Source organism: Corvus brachyrhynchos, unplaced genomic scaffold (assembly GCF_000691975.1).
Source record: "Corvus brachyrhynchos isolate BGI_N302 unplaced genomic scaffold, ASM69197v1 scaffold21, whole genome shotgun sequence".
Lineage (NCBI taxonomy): Eukaryota > Metazoa > Chordata > Aves > Passeriformes > Corvidae > Corvus > Corvus brachyrhynchos.
The window spans coordinates 2026836-2046872 of record NW_008236924.1 but is presented as its reverse complement, the minus strand read 5'-3'; the positions used below and the strand labels follow the sequence as shown (position 1 = coordinate 2046872).

At 48.2% G+C, this 20037-nt stretch overlaps 2 protein-coding genes across 2 annotated transcripts in view; both read left to right on the top strand.

Annotated features, from left to right (window-relative positions):
• The window catches only part of FAM114A2 (family with sequence similarity 114 member A2), a 9345-nt gene extending 3698 nt beyond the window's left edge, over positions 1–5647 (top strand). Inside the window, exons 8-13 of the mRNA XM_008628940.2 lie at positions 741–820; positions 1415–1543; positions 1769–1908; positions 2645–2717; positions 3284–3337; positions 4064–5647. Coding sequence (XP_008627162.1) covers positions 741–820; positions 1415–1543; positions 1769–1908; positions 2645–2717; positions 3284–3337; positions 4064–4162 — 575 coding nt within the window. The 3' untranslated portion in view covers positions 4163–5647. The remainder of the gene's footprint in view (positions 1–740; positions 821–1414; positions 1544–1768; positions 1909–2644; positions 2718–3283; positions 3338–4063) is intronic.
• Positions 5648–10852: 5205 nt separating this feature from the next.
• The window catches only part of LOC108445146 (LON peptidase N-terminal domain and RING finger protein 1-like), a 23089-nt gene continuing 13904 nt past the window's right edge, over positions 10853–20037 (top strand). Inside the window, exon 1 of the mRNA XM_017728039.1 lies at positions 10853–10871. Coding sequence (XP_017583528.1) covers positions 10853–10871 — 19 coding nt within the window. The remainder of the gene's footprint in view (positions 10872–20037) is intronic.

Below are 20037 nucleotides of genomic sequence, written 5' to 3'. Positions count from 1 at the left end.
TTAGAGTTGTTTGACTCATGGGCAGTTCATAAAACTGACCCTGAGCCAAGATGCAAATTCAGAGAGAGAGTGGGTTTCCTTGACCAGGAAGGAAAAACTGTGAACAGAGTTGTCCAGCATGCAGGAAAGCAAAAAGGCTTTTTATTTGTTTATTAAATGAGATTTAGCCACACAGAGCAAAAGATTCAGAGGTACCTTTGGACACAAGAGCCCTGATTCTTGAGAATTACATGGATTTAAATGTAAATTTCTTGCCTTGCTTTTACCTAAATGCTCATCAGGGAGGGCTTACACACCTGCACTTGCTATCATTCAACATTTAATGTATCTTTTATATTTGCACATAATGGATCTCACATCTGCTGTGCCATATATAATAGGAGAACCATAGGTTCTAAGTGATATTTCACACTCTCCAAGGTGATGTGCAAGTTAGTGTGTTATAAAAGGCTGCCTGTTAAAAAAAAGAAAAAAAAAAAAAGGAGTTACCTTAGCTACAAAACCAGAATTGAGAAAGCAAGAACTAACCTTCAGGCACTGATGTCTCCACCTTTGCAGAACTTACCTTAGAAATTGTATTTGAAAAGACTGGGTTTGATATGTTTTTGCCTGAGGTGATGATTCAAAGAGAAATAAAGGAAACAGTTGACAGACTTGTGCAGCACTAGGTGTGCACTGAAGTGCTGCTTATGCCTGAATCTGTCCTTTGTGTGGATTCTTTAACCTTTCCTGTCCTTTAGGAGACGAGGAGTTCACAAAAGAAGTAACAGAGCTGTTTTCAGAATTGCACATCTCCTCCAAGCCAGAAAAAGTGATCACGGTGAGTTATTTTCCATATTCTAAAAGCTGGAGAGTTTCCTCACTGGAAGAGCTTCTCTTCACCTGCTTTGCTTGTGAAAATATCAAGTGCATGAAAACAAGCTATATTTTAGGTCTTTTGGCAATGGTAGGCAAAGGAGATGGGCCTTTTCTTTTAACCTTATGGGGCAGAATCATGTGAACCTTCAGCCACCACAGTGAAAAAACCTATGGTCATGAACTGAAGGCCTCCTCTTGGTACAAAGCACCTGATTTTACTGTGTTCAGGAGCTGGTATGAAGAAGAATCACCTTTCTTGCCATCATTTCACTACCGTTCAGATCCACCAAGTGGCAGCAGCATTCTGCAGACATGTTTCTAATTGTTGGTAAACTCCAGCCCCTGGTGCTAGAGAAACAGCTGTCCTCAACTACATCAGTGCAGCCAAACTTTTGCAAAATCCTGAAGGCACTGGGAATATTTGTCCTGGTTCTTCTCAGAAGCTTGAAAGGAGTTGTAGCTGGTTCTTTCCTCTGGAGAGGGCCCATACTCCATTGTCTTGTGTGCAGGGGGGCTTCATTCCAGTCATTAAATATTATGGCACATCTTGCTACAGGTGAGGACATCTGCTCATGAGTGGATAGCACAATTCAACAGCAGTCTTTCTAAAGAAGAAAAAGAAAGTGAAGAAAACCAAGAAGTAGAATCCAGAGATGGTGACCAGGATACTAAGAAATCAGTAGAGGTAACTTGAGTAATCAAGGAAAAGAATACTTGCCTGCAGAATGTTTATCTGGCTGCTGAGTTGCAGTTGTGACTCGCAGGGTGTATGGGTTTCTACACACAGGGTGTGTGGGTTCTGAGGTCAAGAAAGGGCAGAGTGTGATAGTATGGTGTGTAATTGACTTGTTTTAAATAATAAAAGCTGCTAGTTTCTGTGTGGTATGGGGAATTTTTGTCACTCTTGCAGGACATTCATGCATTTGCCATAAGAAGCCTGGCAGAACTGACAGCCTGCTCCATTGAAATGTTTCACAAAACTGCAGCTTTGTTTCTCTATGGTCAGAAACAGGAGGTGACAGCCACAGACAGAGCCAAGTCCCTTTCACAGTGAGTGCATCTCTCAGTAAATGGATAGCATATAATGACTGATTAAACTGTCTAATAATTCTTCGGAAATCCATGCAATGCAGGGTTCTTGAATAATGCATAGGTGTTTAAATTTGGGAATTGGGCAAATTTGTGGATTTGTGATGGGTGGCATCATTGTCTTTTAGAACTCAGCTATCTCTTTCCAGCTTAAAGACATTTCTTGATAAGAAAAAGGAAACCCTTCTTGAAAGCTTTGTGTAACCTAGAAGAATATTTGCCCTAAGTTTGTGCTAGTCAGTAGGCAGAGATTTAAAACATGACAAAGCAGTTGTATAGAAGTGATTCCTGATCACCTCTCTGTTAATCATTTAGTATGCTTGGTACATGAGACAGCAAAATTACTGCACAGGAGACACTTGGCATGTGTCTGAAATGTGCAGTACTTTCTAATTCAGAAAATGATACTTGCCAGTAAAAAAAGGCAAGTTAGTACTGTTCCTTCTGGAATGGATGTGTCTGTCCTCTGAGTGCTCTTTAAGATCTTCTGCTTTAATTATTTATTTCCCCATCTTTCCACTCTCTATTTTATTGGGGAAACTTCTGAATCTTCATGCACCATTTATATGTTCTATATCGATTTTGGTTTAATTTAATAAGCATGGAAACAAGGCATTTATGTTTTAGAGGAATGCAGAAAGAAACTTCATCTTGAGGACTGTGTTTACTTCCTTGTTTTCCCTGTCTTCCTCCACAGACTGACGATCATGCTGTGTAAAGAGCTGTCAGCTTTCTCTAAAGAGTTCACAACGTGCTTAACAACTGCAGGGGTAAGAGTTACACCACAGTTCTTAGGAATGAGATGTGGCTATTTGATAACAGCCTTGGGATCTTTGCCATGAAGTGCTTTTTTGTTTTTGCGTGTTTACATATGCAGGTTTTTTTCCCTGTGAACTGATCTTCTAGGCCAGGGTTCCTCAAACTCTGGCAGCTGAGTTTTTGAGAGGCTCCTGCTGCATTCAGCCTGGCACTGAGTGGGGGGTGGGAATTGATGCTCACAGTGTTAAGGAGACAGAGGCAAAAAAGGTTTGTGAGCCTGTTGTGGGTTTTCCAAAGCACTCGGGTGTTACTGAAGATCATATCATCATCTCTGGATTCTCCACTTGTCCCCAGCTCATTTGAAGATGTGATGTGTATTCATACCCAACCTGTGCTGGCCACATGCAGGTTACTTTGTTCTTATTTGCATGCTACAAGGCTGCTGAGCTTGTGGCTTAGCTTTCCTCTGGTTACAGGAGCAGTGGTGGTTTTAAACTTACTGGGGATTTAGCTTTATCTTGCTTGAAGAAATGTGATCAAATTTTCGATCAGGATAATGTATGTCTGATCTCTGCAGGTCAAAGAGAAAGCAGATGTGCTTAATCCCTTAATCACTGGAGTGTTTTTGGAGGTCAGTTATGCTAACATTAAAACTTTAAGCTAATACTTTAAAAATAGATATGCTGGTTCTTCCCACTTCAGGATCCTTATGCATGCCAAGTTCTCTAACCCATGGTCTAAAATTGTGCTTATCTGTCTAATAATGTGAAAGTTTTGATAAATGTCTGTAGGTTTGCACAAGAGATGAGTTACTTAGTGAGGAGTGAGTGTCAGCTCACAGTTATGATGGGTCAGGAGACACATACTAAATTCAGCAGTCTGCATTTTTAGAATTGAAATGTCCAAAGTCAAACCTTAGACAAGTTCAGAAATTAGCATGCAAGAGTCCCAACACTTCCTTAATGTTAAGTGGGTTCTCAATGCTTGCAGAGCTCTGAGGTGTGGTAAAAAGGGGTGTTTCATGTTGGTGTGTTCTTCCTTCCTGCCACAGCGTGCTATGCTTCACTTAGAAATAAACACTTTTCTTCTCTTACTGAGAACAGTATCCTACATTTGGATTCGAACTGATCTTGTTTGGCAGTCTTTAAGCCAGTTGCTTTTTTTGCCTAGTGGCATAAAGCCCCTCAAAAACTTGATATAAAATTGATTTCTAGAATGAATCCTTTAAAATCCAGCAAGCACTAGGCTTCTGTTTTTTCTGTGCAATAATCAATGCTGTTTGAAATGAGTATGTGGTGAGTAAAGCTGATTGGTAGCGTATTTATTCACATGTGTATTTTGGTTTTTGTTTTTACAGGCTTCAAACAGTGCTTCCTATATCCAAGATGCCTTCCAGCTCTTGCTGCCTATACTGCAGATCTCTCTTATTGAGGCTAGAACGGAACTATCACAGTAATAAAAATCCTTCTAATTAAGAACTTTTTGACCTTCCCAGTTCATAGTTTCCATGCTGGAGAATGATGTAATGGCTCTTATTGAAGGGAAAAAGATGAACTCTGTTCACTGCTGCTGCAAGAATGGTGATTAAGTGCAGACTGGCAATGACAGCTCTTACAGCACACTGAGAGATGTGATTAGCATAGTCCAGGCTGGTGGACAATGTGACAGACTAAAAGTGCAGATTGCTTCTCTGTTTCATGGACTGTCTGTATCTTTTCACCGAAATCTCTCTGCTGTATGTGTTAACAAGCTCTTTGTGTTCACAGTCCAGAGAGCTTCTCCAGTGCTGAAGAGAAGAGTAGCAGCTGGCTAGTTAGTTAGCTAAAATCATGGTGTGATTTTTAAGTCAGACATAATTGGGTTCCTGATAGCTCTGCATTTGTGTCAAAGTGAATATTGGATAGGAGGTGCAAGAAAAGGCAAATTTTTATGATTATGAACCTTGCAGTTCCTAGACGGGGCAGAATAGAGCAGAGAGGATTCCTGATCAAGCTGTTGCTGCTGAAGAGAAGCTCAGCTTCCTGAAGATATCTGTATTGTGTCAGGCATGTGGGACAGGGACTCTCACCAGGGGGCTGTTTCTCATTCTCTCATGCTGTGCTTGCTTCAGCATGAGCTGGGAAAATGCTGATCTGGCCCTGAGAATGCAGGTACTTGGCTTTATAGCAGTAAATGAGAACTGACTAAAAGGGATTGATTCGTGTTTGGGCAATTTAATGAGAGAATTCAGCAGGGCGATTCCCCTTTTTCAGTGCAGCTTGACGTGTCAGCCACAGGCTGTTCACAGACTCACATACTGCTTGTCTTCTCTTTCTGTGGAAAAACACTGTAATGCAACACTCCTTCTTGGAAGGTATATATTAAAGTAGGGAGAGAGGAAGCAATTTGGCCCTGTTAGTAGAGTCCTAATTTGCCTCAGAAGCTGCTCCACGTATGGTATCTGTTTCTTTGTGCTGTGCAAGTTCCCTGCTTTGTTCCTTTATCTTTTGAGCTTGCCCCATGGGGAGGCAGCAGCCTCTGTTGGAATCACAAGAGCAGAAATGCACAGCTAGAATGGAATTTCGAGAAGTCCATAATAGCTAACCAGAGGTGACTGAGTGTCACACCTGCCTCTGCACTTGCTCATTGGTAACAATGGTGCTCAAATCCCCTTTTGAAAATCCTCTGGGTTTTAGCAGGTCTTGCACATCTCTGCTATGCTGAAGGTTTAGAACATTCCTCTGCTCTAGTTGTGCAGTAGAGAAGTATTTTTTGTATTAGAATACCTTTTGGCTAATGCTCTGATTTTGTATATATGGAAAAAGCCCTGCCTTAGTCATGGTTAGACTGGTTAGATCTCTAAAGGGAGAGCTTTTCCTTGAATCCTAAAACTGGACTTGAAAGGAGCGTGTCTGGGGTAAAAAAAATCTGCACTACAATAAAATCTATTTTTTTCTTCTTTTGGTTGGTAGCATTATTAAATAAAGGATTTGTTTTGACAACTGTTTCACTTAAAAGCTATCAGGTAGCAGTGGGCATGAATGAAATAAAAGAACAGTAGGTTTTTTTCCCAGCCCTGACTGCATCTTTTGGAGCAGAGCTGGGTGCAGCTCTGGGGCCAGGACAGCTGGAATTTTTCTCATGGCAGGGAAGAGGGCTCTGAACACAGGCTGGGGAGTGAGAGCTCCCACAGATGAGCTCCCAGTTCCTGTGTCAGTGCAAAAAGGCAGCTTTGCTCCTGCCAGAAAGCCAAAATGTACAGAAATATCAGAAGAGAAGAAATAAAGGTAATGGGGTTTTACGAAGCAGCAGCTGCTTTTGTGCAGATAAATTCCACCAACCTGCAATGCTTTAGTGTAGAGTAGTTTAATAATTAAAGGAAATGAGGTGATTTTTTGTTTTTAACATGCAGACAGTAATTCTTTCGGTCATGTGCCCACCTGGATTTTGTTATAGCAGCCAATAATCAAACGTGCACCAGCTTCATTTGTGTGCCAGTGCAGGGACTGCAATAGATAGACAACAAAAACAGTTCCACAGTTGCTGAAATCTTTCTACCCAAAGGATTCATCAGAATTCAGCATACAACTGTCTGGAGGTCTTCCTGCTTGGCCTTGCCTTCCGTGTGAACCTAATGAGAGCTGACAGTAATTTGAGCCCTTCTGGTAGTGTTTGGGGAGGTGAGAGGTGGCTGAGAATAGATAAGAGGCAGCTAAGATGCTGGCAGTGACTTGGAGGGGGGAAAAAAGCCTTCCACGATTGTTTCCTCTCCTTGGGAGTGCTTCTGTTAGTTGCAGCTGTAGAAGCTGCTTCCTGGCAGCTGCTGTGGAAGGGTTTAAAACATAAAAAAGGCTTGGTCTTCCAATGGGCTTGGGGATGTGCTCCCAGGCCTTGTCCAACCACCTTGCCAGGGACTCATTTTCCATTATTAAAACATGCATGTTCAGTAGCAGCAGAACCTCTGGCAGGATGAGCAGTTGTCTTCATTTGGAAGAAGCAGCAGCTTTGCTGCCACTGGTGGCCCTGCCTAAAGGGACACCTGTCCCAGGTCACCCACAGCACAAATTAAAGGGCCTGACTCAGAGGCAGGAAGGGGGGAGCTCGTGGCAGGAGGAGGAGTGCTCTGGCATTTCCTTCTCAGGTGTGTATGTTGAATCCAAAATAAAGAGTGGTCTGTGATGATGTGACTCAAGCAGAGATGGGTGTTCTGTAGTCAAAGGCTCCTTGACACAGAAACAAAGGACATAAGAGGTCTGTACTGTGCTAATCCATGTTTGCTGGGAGTCTCCTGCAGCAGCAGCTCGAGGTTACCACGCACTGGTGTTTTGGGTGCTGGCTGCAGGTGCTTTCCCTCCTTCAAGGGCAGCTTTGTGCCTGCTGCAGGGTGAGAGCAGAGCCTGTGCAGTCTGTGGGCTGGGACCTGGAGGTGTCCCTGGCTGCCACTCTGCTGTCCTGCTGGGGGTAGCAGCCACCCGTGTGCTGGAAGATGTTGGTGGCTGCAGCCTGGCCTGATGGTCAGGATGGTGCCAGTTCCCTGGCTGATGCTTTGTGTCCTCGTGTCCAGAGAGCAATGGCAGGGCTGTCTCCTGGGCTGCTCTCACTGGAGGGTGTTGGAGGCATCAAAAGACTGAGAGCCCAGCTGGGGATGGCAGGGAGTGAGCAATGAGGTCACCAGTTAAAAATAAGCTCAAGTTTGGTATTTGTTGGGGAGGATCCTTCTAAGGTGGCAGGAGCTGCTCAGAGGAGTGGGTTGGATGCCAGTGCTGGTCCCAACACTGAACAGATCCTCCATGGATTTCAGGGTGCTCCATGTGCACATCTCCACCAAATTGCCTGGCTGCACTGGCCTGGTGTCTGTGTCATCCTGGCACAGATGGGATTGCTGCCATCTTTTATCCCAAAACTAAGTGCTGGCATCAGGAGTTCCCCGAGTGATTTGTGTGTGAGCTGAAGCATGCTGTAAGAGCACCAGAGCTACTGATTGTAAACTGGGCAGCAACAGGGACTCTGCCACCAGCTTGGCTGAGCTGCTCCAGGGTTTATCCACCCTGGACATTAAACCCATTCCTCATTTCTGACCTAAACCTGGCAACGGGACTCTTGCTCTGGGTTTGGGGCCGGTGCAGGCTGTGGTGGAGGAGGTCTGGGGCAGACAGCCAGGTTTTTGGGGCAAGCGACTTCTGCAGAGCTGCTTGCTCCCTGCATGAGTTACCCAGGGTTAGGTTCACTCTGTGGGAGGGGGCTCCACGCACACTGCAATTACTGTAAATGAAAGTAAAATGATTGTGGGAGCAACTTTGTTGTAGAGTTGAAGGCGTTAAATGGGGCAAATCTTATGGGAGAGCTAATTCCTTTTATTAGGTGGGGAAAACAAATTAGCTGAGTACACAGGCCCTTTCTGACACTATTGTTACTGTTATTATCCATACTGGTGCTGTTAGAAATGAGGGCATTGCATTAGAGGGAAGGCACATTATGCAAGTGTTTAGACGTGCTGGTAACTGCTCTCCGCTGACAGGTATTTACATAATGATAGGTTGGAGTGAAAGGCAGCAGTTAAAGACAAGCATCGGAGGGAGCTGGGAGTACTGGGCTCTGTCTCGTCCAGCCTTGCCTGGACCTCCTGGAGCTGCCTGGCACTTCCCACCCACAGTAAGCATCCCCCAAAGCCCCTTTTCTGTACTTCCAGCAGAAGTCCTGACCATAGCACATTCGCAGACTGAGTCCCCAGTGCTCTCTCCCTGGTTCCAGGGCTGGTCCCTATGGATGTCTGCAGCCTCGAGAGCTGCCCTGACTTGCTTGCTAAAGGTCTTTCTGTTCCTGCCCGTGCTGGAGGCAATGCCTCTTGTGGGTACCAATGGGACTGGTCACGTTTCCGGTGTCACATGCTGTCCGTGACGGATGGCAGAGCCAGTTTTTCTGCTCCAAAAGTGGGACTGGGGAGGAGACCGCAACACTCAAATACCCGGAGCCCTGGTTGCTGCCAGCCAGGCATCGAGGAGATCACTTCTTTTTCAGCTCCCTTTCAGGTAAGGCCCTTCCCTTTCTCCCTTGTGCCATCCAGGGAATTTACAGACTCACCTGTGTATTTTACAGGCTGGAGAAGTAGAGCAGGAGGGAAGGGTGAATGAGGGTGCAGCAGGAGCATCCCTGGGACTGCTCGTGCTCCTTGTGGTCCTGGGGACGGCAATGGGGCCTGAGCCTTTCGGGAAGGACACAGTCCCCTGGCTGAGATGGGAGTGGGCTCACTGTGAGCCTGTTGTGCCTGGTGGGGTGAGGCCATCCAGGCTTCATCTGGAAGGGTATGAACACATCGGTTTGCTCTGTTAGCCAGAGGTCTGATCCAGCTGCACCTCATGCTCGGCTTGGCTATGGACAATTGCAACTGGTCCGTGGGGACCATCAGCTGGTCTCTGGGTTTTGCTGGTTTGTCTGCCTGGGATTTAGGAAACCAGCTCATCTGGGGCAGGCAAACCTGCCTGCCCAAAACACGAGGTGGCCGAGACTCCAGAGGACCAGGCAAAACTGGATTTGCTGGTCTGGGATTGGAAAAAGCTGAGTGTTGGCAGCCATCAGGAGCCAGCACCCAGGGCAGGGGCTGCACATGGTGCTGGGTGGCACCGCCCAGACAGGAGCTTTTCAGAGCCCACCTCAACTCTTGAAAATCAGCTGGGTTGGTCCCCAGGAAGAGGGGTAGTGGTGCAGGGGGGAATTAAAGGGTTTTAAGCCCCCACAGAGGCATTTTTTGGCATGTATTGGGGCAGCACTACCCCTTCCCAGCCCTGGCTGCTGGACTTTGGTCTGGTTGTCCATCTCCTAGTGCAAAGCTTGATGTCCACATCTGTGTACCTTGTGCCTTCCCCATCCGCTCCCCTCTGGCAGTGAGGACTCAAGGCAGGGGCATCCTCCTGGATTCGGGGCTGGGCACACCATGGGAGCTGTGGGGCAGCTTTGGGGAGCAGGACCTGGGGTCAGAGCATCACCTCCTATCCCTTCCCAGGGGCTGCCTTTTTTTTGTTAATGTTTGATTATTTTTAATGATTTTAGATTAAAATGTGATTATTTTCAATTAGTAGTTACACTTCTTAATTACGGAGATGAATTAGATTGCTGTTCATTATTAATTAGATTTTAACTTTGCACTGATTACATCTTTTATCAGTCACTTCCCACACTCCTTCCCATCCAAACTCCCTCTCCCCTGATGCCACCCCAAACCCCACTGCTTCCTGCTCCCCTGCAGCATCCTGGGGGTTTAAAACCCTGCTAGAAAATACAAATCAATGTTATTGGCTCAGAGGCTGTGACTGGCTCCTTCAAAAGGGCCAATAATACCGACCAGATGATGTAATTTTGTGGCTAAAAACCATTAAAAGGAAGCATTAATATTCTGCATCCCTCCATCACTGGCTGGAAGAGAAACTATTTCCTAATTACCTGCTGCAGCAGGGAAGGATCCTGCTCTTCCCAGCAAGCAGAAGGGACCCGATCCCTCACCCCTGCTGCCCTGTTTGTGTATCAGAGGGAGGGTTTGACCTGCCCAGGCTATTTCATAGGCTTTGTTTGGGCCTCCTATTTTTAAACCAAGCTGTTTTCTTTCCCTTCTTTTCATCTGTCACCTTTCAGGCACCTAATCAATGCTTGGGAGTTTTCTTACCCTTGCTCGTGGCTTTTCCTTTGCTTGCTGCTGTCTCCATCTCCCTCGCTGCCATCACCCTTTCCCTCAGGGAAGGTTTCCTTTCTGCTGGGGATTCCTAGGAGCCCCCACACCTGCTCTTTATTGTTTCTTCCTCATTTAATTTGAAATATTTCTGTAATTTGCACCTGATCATGGTGGGAGGTTTAGACATCTCTCTGAAATTTCTCTGCTTCCATTACTCTCCACTTGCTGCTTCCTGGGCAGAGGCAGTGGGGGCTGCCTGGGTGGGCACAAGGCCTGGTCCTTTTGGTTTTTGTGCAGTCCACAGATTGTTTGATCTCCCTCCCTGCTGTTTTGGGGGGTTGGATGTGCACAGAGCCTCTGTGAAAACTGAATGTTCAATGTTGCAGGAAGATGTTTTCACCCCTGAAAATCTCACCTTCCTCCACTATCCTGTTGCTCCTTCAGGTCCTCTCTGTGCTGTAGGTGTGACCGTCTTGTGCCCCAGAGCTCTTTGGCTTTGGAGAAATGTCGACAATCCTGAAATGTGAGTGTTTGGTATGGGCCCAGGGGCACCTGCTGGGTTTGTGTGTGCTGGATGCTGCACGCTGGCAATGAACCTTCCTCTGTAGGGTTTGGACGGGAAGATAAGGAGAGAGAGGAGAAGGACAAGAAAGAGGAGAAGGAAGAAAAGGAGAAGGAAAAGACTGAGGGAGAAAAAGAGAAGGAAAAGCAGAAGAGGAGGAAGAAGGAAGAAGAAAAGGTAGGGGAATTATGGAGTTTTCTGCAGGGCCATTTGCATCCTGGCTGTAAAGGGAAGCCACGTCTGACCCATGGCAACCCCATGCCCCTGGTAGAAGGAGCTATGCCATCCACAGCCTAGAAATCACACTGTGTCCATGGCCTTTCCACTTAGAGACAGCTGTCTCTTTGCTCCCAACACTCCTAGTTAGCTCTTCCTCCTTTTTCGCTCCAAATGGGATGCTGGTGTGGACAGTGATGCTGCCTGCACTGCACACACGATGAAACCCTTGCTCTTGGCTCCTGGAGGGCTCTGTGGGGCCATGGGCACACGAGGTTCCACAGCAGCACCAGTGGTGCCAAGCATGGCTCTAGAAACCCACAGGACAAGGAGTCACTCTGACTTGAAGCTCTAGCCCAAACAGCAAAGAGTGCCAGGGTTCCCAGTGATGCTTATCCCTCTCTCTTCACCCCAGCAGGGAGATGGGGAAGAGGAAAGGAGCAGCAGCAGCTCTGACAGTGACTTGGAGGAGGTAACCTCACCCCCAGCTCTGTGCTGGGGCCTGGCTTCCCCTTGCACCCCAGCCCTGTGGGGTTTGCACCTATAAAACCCAGTGTGGATGCTATCAAATATCTGGGATGGGACACTCAGCACTCCCCTCACATGCTGTCCCCTTTCTTTTTGTTCCTGCCCCAGGACCAAGGCATTGCCAAGGATGATGAGAAGGAAGACAAGGATTAGTCTTTCCGTGCTGGAGAGGCAGCACATGCCCTGGGCACACCGAGGAGGTGGAGATGTAAACAGCAGCTTGTGCTGGAGGGCAACTGGGCCACTCTTAGCCAAATAAAGATGTTGTGGTCTCCAAAGAGAAATGTTATTTGTTCATCCAGTCACACTGCCTACCCACTGCCATCCATCCTTCTGCAGAAGGAAACAGTCAAGGAAAGGCAAGAGTTGGGGAGCTGGGGCCTGGGTGAGCAGGTTTTGTCCAAGACCTTGATAGACTCTGGAGACAAATCCAGGGGTTCTGTCTGCCTGGCTCTGCATAGTCCCCCCAGATTTGGCAGCACCAACATCCTCCCTGTGCCCTCCACGCCGCCTGTTGTGGGATGGAGCAGCCCGAGTCTGCTGGGAACAGATGCCTGGTGCTGCGCTGAGCTGTTAAAACTGATTTCAAATTCACCAGAAACAGACGGAAAGCAGTTATAGCGGGGAAAAACCCCGACAAACCTCTCTCTTTTTGCAGCACTGACCCCAGCGCGGGGACCGCGCCTGTGCATCCCCAGCCCCGCCGCAGCCGCCGAGGGCTGGCATCGGGCGCGGCGCCAGGAAAAAAACTAAGGGGGAAAAATTAGGAAAAATGAGCTGGCACCGCCATCTACCGGGGATGGGACGTCTGGCAGCGGGGCCACGGGTTTCATAACCGCTCGGCTGTTTTGTAAGGTTCCCGCAGCGCACCGGGGGCAGGGAGAGCACCGGGGGCAGGGAGAGAACCGGGAGAAGGGAGCGCACCGGGGGCAGGGAGCGTTGTGGGGGCCGAGGCTGCTGGCAGGGTCCAGCCAGCAGCAAAAGGGGCCTCAGAGGGAGACAAAGGACCAGAACCCTGACCCACTGCTGCTGCCGGCAGTATTAGGCCAAGCCCAGAAGTCTCACCATCAATAAAAACTTCAATGCAAACTTGAGCCCAAGCTCTCCCTGCTGCGTTGCTGCCTTGCTTTGTTTTCCTTAAGAAGTCTATTTTTATGAGTATTTTCTTGAGTAATGCAGATTTCAGGCAAACTCGAGATTAAAAGTCAACACCACGGAGGATTTTACTTGAAACCACAGAATGTGGCTTTGGATGTTCTTTCCGTGGAACAAATGCAGCCAGCTCTTGTATAAACACAACAAACAGCAGGAAAGATGCTGAGGAATGTTGTCTTAATTATCCAGCACAAAGATTAAAGGGAAAACATGAAGATGGGAAAAACAAACAACCCCCAAAGCTAAACTGGGTTTCAATGAGCCGGTCTGGCTTCAGCAGGGAAGGATTGATTTTAACTGCCTTATTGCTTCATGAACCCTTGGGTGCATTAATGTAAAATAATCCTGTGTGGGGTTATTTCACATATTTTACTTTTTCCCCTGTGCAAGTACACAGGACTCTTGCACAAGACACAAGCTTCTTCCAAATAGTAGACAGAGTTGCAGAATTTTATAGTCCCCTCAGGCCATGCTACTACAGGATGGGAACATCTTGGAATAAATTCTGTGTTTGGACATGAAAAGGGGAGGCCTTGCCTTTGCTTTTTAAGATAAGGTTGGAAACTTTTCAAGCATGCTGTGTCAGACTCTGAGGTCAAGCCTGCCTGTAGATGCTCAGTTGGAGCCAAGAGGTGTTGCATCTCACTGGAGTGAGATTCTGCTTTCCAGCTGACAGGTATTTCATCTAATAGCCCTTAAATAGTCCTCTGTGCCTTGTGCCCCACCTCCCAAAGTGGGTGGAGCTTGCAAATGTCTGTCTGCAGCTGGACCCCACAGCCATGTCCTCACACTACCCCAAATCTCAGCATCGTCATGTGCTCAGGGCGTTGGGCACTCCCTGCAGTGCTGGGTGATGGCAAGCGTCAAGCCAGGCAAAGTCTTCCCGTTTGCTGCTTGTGTTTTACAGTCCCTGCTTCAGGCCACTGCACTAAGCTCTGTGCAAATATACCATGTGCAGCCAGATCCCTGTGGCACAAGAGCAAAGAGCCAAACACACCCAGGCACTGACTGGCTGTGTGAACATCCAGGCGTCTCCTCCAGCAGCCGAGGTTCTCTGTCCTGCCTTTGGCACCTTGCCCTGCACATAGCTCTCTCTGTGCCCTTGTTCTGCCTTCACTGGAACTGGCCAAGCTTCCCCAAAAAGTTGTGGAGGTGAAAACCATTTCAAGTTCTCTAGTGCTCCTAATTCCTCATTGCATCTCAGCCCTGGCTTGAAGCCCGGCGACGTGAATGGGCGTAGAGCACGAACATTCGTGCCAGCCATGGGGATTAGGGCTCTAAAAACACTTAGTGGAGGAGGCAAAAAGGCAGGTGGAGCATCTGGCTTTTGGGGATGCTGAGGACCTTCAGTCACAGCAGCTCAGTAGCTCTCCTGAGGAGCACGTCCCCCAGCATGACCTCGATGTGCTGAGATGGGTGTTTGCCCACAGACGTGACAGGCGGCAGCTTCCCAGGTGCTGCCGGGCCTGAGCTCTGACTTCACCGGGGTGTTTTAACCACCTCCTTTGCTTGAAGCATCTGCACGGTTCAACCAGGGGCTCCTTAGAGCTGCTGTGTCTTCAGCTGGCTCGGAGAGGAGCATGGACAGAGCTGTGCCAAATGCCCATCACACCAGGCTCTGGAAGGGTGGAGTAGGAAAAGAAGACCAGCAAGAGGAACTGGCAGCCATGGAGTTACTTTAGCAAGTCGTGTTTACACAAATTTATGTAATAATTTTGGCTGGTCCTTGGGGAGCAGGAGGGGTTGTGCTGCCCCTGCTCACAGCATTTGGGGGTACCCGCAGGGATCCTGCATGGCATGTGGCTGGCTGGGGCCTCACAGCAGCAGAGATGCCAAGAGAGTTTAGGTGTGGAGAAAGAACTGTTTCCTATACCATTTCATGCAGAGATGCCCCCAAATGAAGGCATTTTTCTATAAATGCCAACCATTTCAGAACAGAAAGGTTGGACCTTTATTTTGTGACGAGGCTTTTCATCTTGCATCTAGGGGCTTTTTTATATAAAGTGTCCTATTAGGGAAACAAGGCTTTCTAAGGTAGACATCAAAAAGAAATCTTTCCTCTGTTCCCAAGTGACCTTCTTCATGGAAAATTTCAAGCTGCTTTTTCATTCCACTAAAAAGTGGAAACAGTTAGAAATCCTGACTTTCCCAGAAAAGCTGATTCCTGCAGCCCTGCTTACGATCTGCTAATCTCTGCAGAGTGCTGGGCAGAGGCTTCCTGTGAAACCACTCTTCTATTTTTGAGCTCAATAAGAAGAAAAGCAAAACCCAAATGGAACTGGAGTCATGCAAGTGAAGGGTGTTTTGGAAGGTGAAATCCCTGCTCCTGCTCCCTGCACAGCACTCACACTTGCTCCTCTGTCTGTGCTGCATCCTTCTACAACTTGTGCCTTCATTCTGAATATCTGTAAATTAAGACTCTTTGCTATGTTAATTAGCAGCTAAAAGTTATAGCAGAGCTTTATTCACTGAATTGCTTGGGATTCCTTTTCATAAAAATGAGGCTAAGGATACCCATCTTTCCCAGCACCTTTCTCTCCCCTGCTAACCGCTCTAGGATTCTGCATTTGCTCTTTCAGAGGAGCAGAGCAGGCTCCTTACTCCCCAAACCTCGCTGCAATACCTTCCTAAACCCCACAGTGAAATGGTGCCAGGCTTCTTGTGAAGGAAAACCTGCAGTTTGCTCTGGCAGATCCACCAGGACAGGTTTCTGGGTGACAAATGTTCTGAGTACTTACAACCTGACCTCTTTAAAAGCCGTGACATCTGTGCGTTATGAAAGGAGGAGCTGGCGGCGGGGTGATGACTGGCTTACCCAAACATGATTCACCTGCTGTTCAAAGTGCAGCAGAGGTGGAGGCAAGCCAGCCTGTGGAACAAAAAGGCACAGACAGAAATATTTGTCTGCTCCTCGAGCAGAAAGCTCTGCCCAGGCGACCACTGCTGTGAGCAGGCCAGGAGCCCACAGGCAGCTATTTATAACTGTGGTAGAGACACAGGGCTGCTCATCCTGCCTGAAATCCAGCCCAGGGCATGTTTAGGGCTTCATTCTGTCTGGCTGAGGGGAAGGGGAACTGCAGGAGCCCTCTGCATTTCTCCCTGAGACTTCAAGGTGCTTCATTCTCCACACGGTCAGACATGGCTCTTAGATGGAATTTGAGCCCCTGGCTTTGCAAGAGCTCTTCTGTCCTCAGCAAGGACACTGAGTTATCACCAGTGGGGGTGGAGATGCTGGAGCTGAAGGAATAAAGACCAGGGCAGAGGATGAGGGAGTCAGACCCTGGATCTGGCCTGACAGCACAGAGGCATCCCTGCAGAGAGGCTCTGCCATCTGCAGAGCCCACCTGCTGCCGCTTGCAGCCTCCTCTGGCAAAGCGAAAAGGCAGCGCTGGGTGCCCGCCAGCCCTGCTGGCATCTCCGTCAGGTGGGTGGGAGCTACACAGGAAGAGTGGAAAAAGGAAGAAATGAGGGAGGCAGCACGTACTCGCTTCTTGCTGGGGCAAGGAGCCAAGGCCACAGGAGCTGGTGAGTGAATGGTGCAGGGCAGCTGGAGAGTCCCCAGCTGCAGTGATGGGCCACCACAGCGTCATTCCCGGCCACAGGTGAGGCACATGGACACACAGCGGTTTGTGAAGTTGGCAACTTCTGTCTGACCCTGTAGAAAAGACTGATTACAAATCTGCTCTCCCCATCCAGAAGATTAAGTGGGTGATGTGACCTCCATGTCTGGCCCACTGGGATGCAGCTCCCTCTGGACACCAATCTCCTTGGAAGTGGTGGACCTTGCTGCAATGTAAAGCTGTCATCAGAGAGCTGGCTTGTTATGACTTTTCCTCCTTTAATCACTTTGTTATGTAATCAATGGGTTTAGGTGGTGCTGAACAAGCCATGCTGACTTTGGGCTCCTCCTTGGGATCTCCTGTAGATGGAGGATCTTCAGCTTCAATTGAAGTACCAATGAAACAATTGCAAAGCATCAAGGCAAGCTTATAGCACCTTGCACCACAGCCCATGGTCTTGCCACCCATCCTAGGGCTTCCCCTGGGATAATGGGGACAGTCCTGATCTTTGTGTTCTTTTCTCAGTGGGATGTGGTTTGTACATGACTGCCCATGCTGTGAAAAAAGACATCCCCATCCATTTCATGTGGGCCTTGCTTCCAGGACTGAGCGATAATGTTCTGCCAACCTCTTTGCCAAGATGTTTGGCTCAAGAGACTAAAATGAGCCAAATACGGATCTGGGCTCTCTCAGTGTGACTCTCCAGTTTCCAGAAGTTCAGGCATAAGCCTAGTTACATGAACAACGAGATAATGACTTTGCAGCTCTCTGTCCCACCAATCCATGTGAAAGTCAACTCATTTCTCTAGGAATGAGGCTGCCTCAGGCAAAGCCTGTATGAGTCAGAAGGAAAAAATATTAAATTTTTCTTAATTCCCCGATCCTGTTTACATCTGATCCTCCGTACTGAGAGTCAGGACCTCTCTGAGCTCTCAAGCAGCAGAGTTTCAGGACTTGGGAACAATACCATGTAATTTATATGATTGCTTCCTGCCCAATGCCCGGTCAGCACAGTGCAGAACTTGAATCCCAAACCTCATGGAGCAGTGTGGTAATCTGCCTGCCTCTGCCAAGAGAAAACCAGGCCTGGAGCAGCTCCCCTAACTGCACACAGAGACCTGAGAGCAAAGGTGCTGGTTACAAAAGATGAGCTGAGGACAAAGAGTCTCCCACACCACCTGCTTCCACTTCCTTTTGCTCCACTTCCCAGGACTGGCTTTGAATCACGTGTGGCAGTTGGGGAAACGTGGTGGTTGAATAACATCCTGGATCTAGAAATACTATGATGTAAAGAAAGCAAAAATTCCAGGAAGCTGATGTGTTTGTTGACCGGCTTGGGCAGGGGGGGAAGGAGGGATGATGCAAATAACTCGCTGCATGTTATATGCACGTACTGAGGTGTAAAAATAATTCCTCAGGCCAACTCTCAAGGCTTGCAGACAGCTAGGATCCAAGTGCAGCACTGCTGGGGCACAAGTGTGTCTGCACAGGTGCTGAGGCTGGAGTTGGCTTTGGTTCTTCGCCTGACCACCCAGCAGGCTGCCTGGCCCTTGGACATGGCACTGTGAGCCCCGAGTGGCCCTTGCTGATAGCAACACTCCCCCTCCTCGGCTGGGATGCTGACACTTTGCCTGCCTCCTTCTGTGGATTTAGAAATGGGAGAACTTGTTTCACCTCTGTGCAACAGGACTTTCAGGTCTGATGGTGCTGGAGGAAGCTGGTGGGTAGAGCAGGGATAGCAGTGTGGAAAAGGGGTCATGACATTCAGGGTGCGTGTTCCTGTTTACAAGTGCTTGTGGTGCCTTTGAAGACACCCTGAGGAGCATGCAGGCCTCCTCTCTGAACAAGAAAAGGCAACACTGGGAAGGTGCTGTCACCTCAGAGCAACTCCTTAAACCCTAACGTGTCAAAAACAAGTGTGAATGTTTGCAAGAAATATTTATGCACTAAAAATGAGCAAACACAGCTGGTGAGAAATCCCTGATCCCCATGCTGGGCTGTCAACAGTCTGGACCACATTAATGAGGCTGTGCTGGAGTCGAAGCACAAGCGGACATGTGGCTGGGAGCCAGAGGAGGAGCTGCAGCAACACCTGGAGCTCCTCACCCAGCACTGACGCTGGGCTATTTCTCACCTCTAAACTGAAAAAAAAAAAGCGCGCTATTGTGCTTTGCAAGTAGTTCGTACACACAGTGCGATCTGTCCTGTGTTATGAAACACGTGAAGTTCTCATCTGGCCAGCAGAATGGTTAGCATTAAGCATTTAAAGCTTTTTTTTTTTTCTTTTACAGTTACGTACTGAGTCAGCACAAACACGGCAGTGACAAGAGAAAGCATTTGGAGTTCTGAACCAGCTCAGCTCTGGATGGATTGAAGAAAACAAAATGTTCTTGCACACTGGTGCGAATGAAGCCTGGTTTGCGATGGCCTCACGTTTCATGGTTGATTGATTTTAAACTGTATTATGCAAAGGCAGCAGCACGTCTGCTCTGCTTGTGAGGCGCTGTAGAGCCCACACATGGTTGTGGAGTGAATCAGGAGGTGAGGGAAAGAATGAGGCAGGTCCCAGGCAAACAGCCCGGTGTCTCCCAGAGGAACTGGCTGGGGTGGTGAAACATGCTGCACTCCCCACCTGACAGCAGCTGTCCCTGGCAAAGGGCTGCTGCTCCCAGGCTGAGCCACACAAACAGGTTATTGTGCACTTTGCTGCACTGTTGGCCGTGGTGGCTAAAATCACCCTCATTTCATGGCACAGGAGCCAGGAACGTGCCCTTCTTGAGGGGTAATCTGGACGCAAAACTGGTGAGGCCTCCTTGATGGCAATCTTTTTTTTTTCAGTGAATAGCCAGGTTTTGCTGGAAAAATGAGCCATGATGAGAACTAAACCATGAAAGGAGAGCATCTGGTTTGATTGAGCGTAATCCACCTGAGAAATGCCCATGGGAGAACTGCTGAGGGAAGTGATGTGCAAGGTCCTTGGGAGTCGGGGAGAGAGAACCAAAGACTGACCCTGCAGATGGGGACGTGGAACATGTCCACTGCTGGGCAGAGTCCCAGACAGACTCCAGTGTTCCCAGGGTGACCGCTGTCCCTAATGCCATGCTCAGCTTTCCAGGGCAGTGTTACCAAATGTCATCCGAGCTTTCTCCAGTCTGGAGGGATCACTTAAAAAGATAACGGAGAAAGCAATGAAGCCTATCAAGTCCACATAAAATGCTTAGCTGTTGAGCTTTTAAAACTACTCATGAGCTGTTTCATGTAATTGCGATACATTAGGAAACAAAACCTGCTCCACAGCCCAAACCTCTGCCAGCCACTCCCTCAGCGGGGCACAGGTTTCACCTGCACTGACATCCTGCTGGTGATCTCCCTCCCTGTGCAGCTCTTCCACTGTGTGCGTGGGTTTGGATTGTTTTTGGGGACACACAAATGAGCCCTTGGGGAATGTGCATCATCCTTATGTAAAGTCTGATCCACTAAGCTCCAGAGTTGCCAGCTTTCAGCTGTTTTTCTCGGCACCTGCTACGCAAGAGCTACTGACCTTTTTGTTGTATGACTCTGTGGTGAGGGAATGCATCTCCCTTGCAACAGGTTCAGCGTGCCCCAGACCGCCTGGGACCCCGTGCCCAGCTGGCGCAGAGCTCTCCTCCGCCCGGCGCACGGCTTCA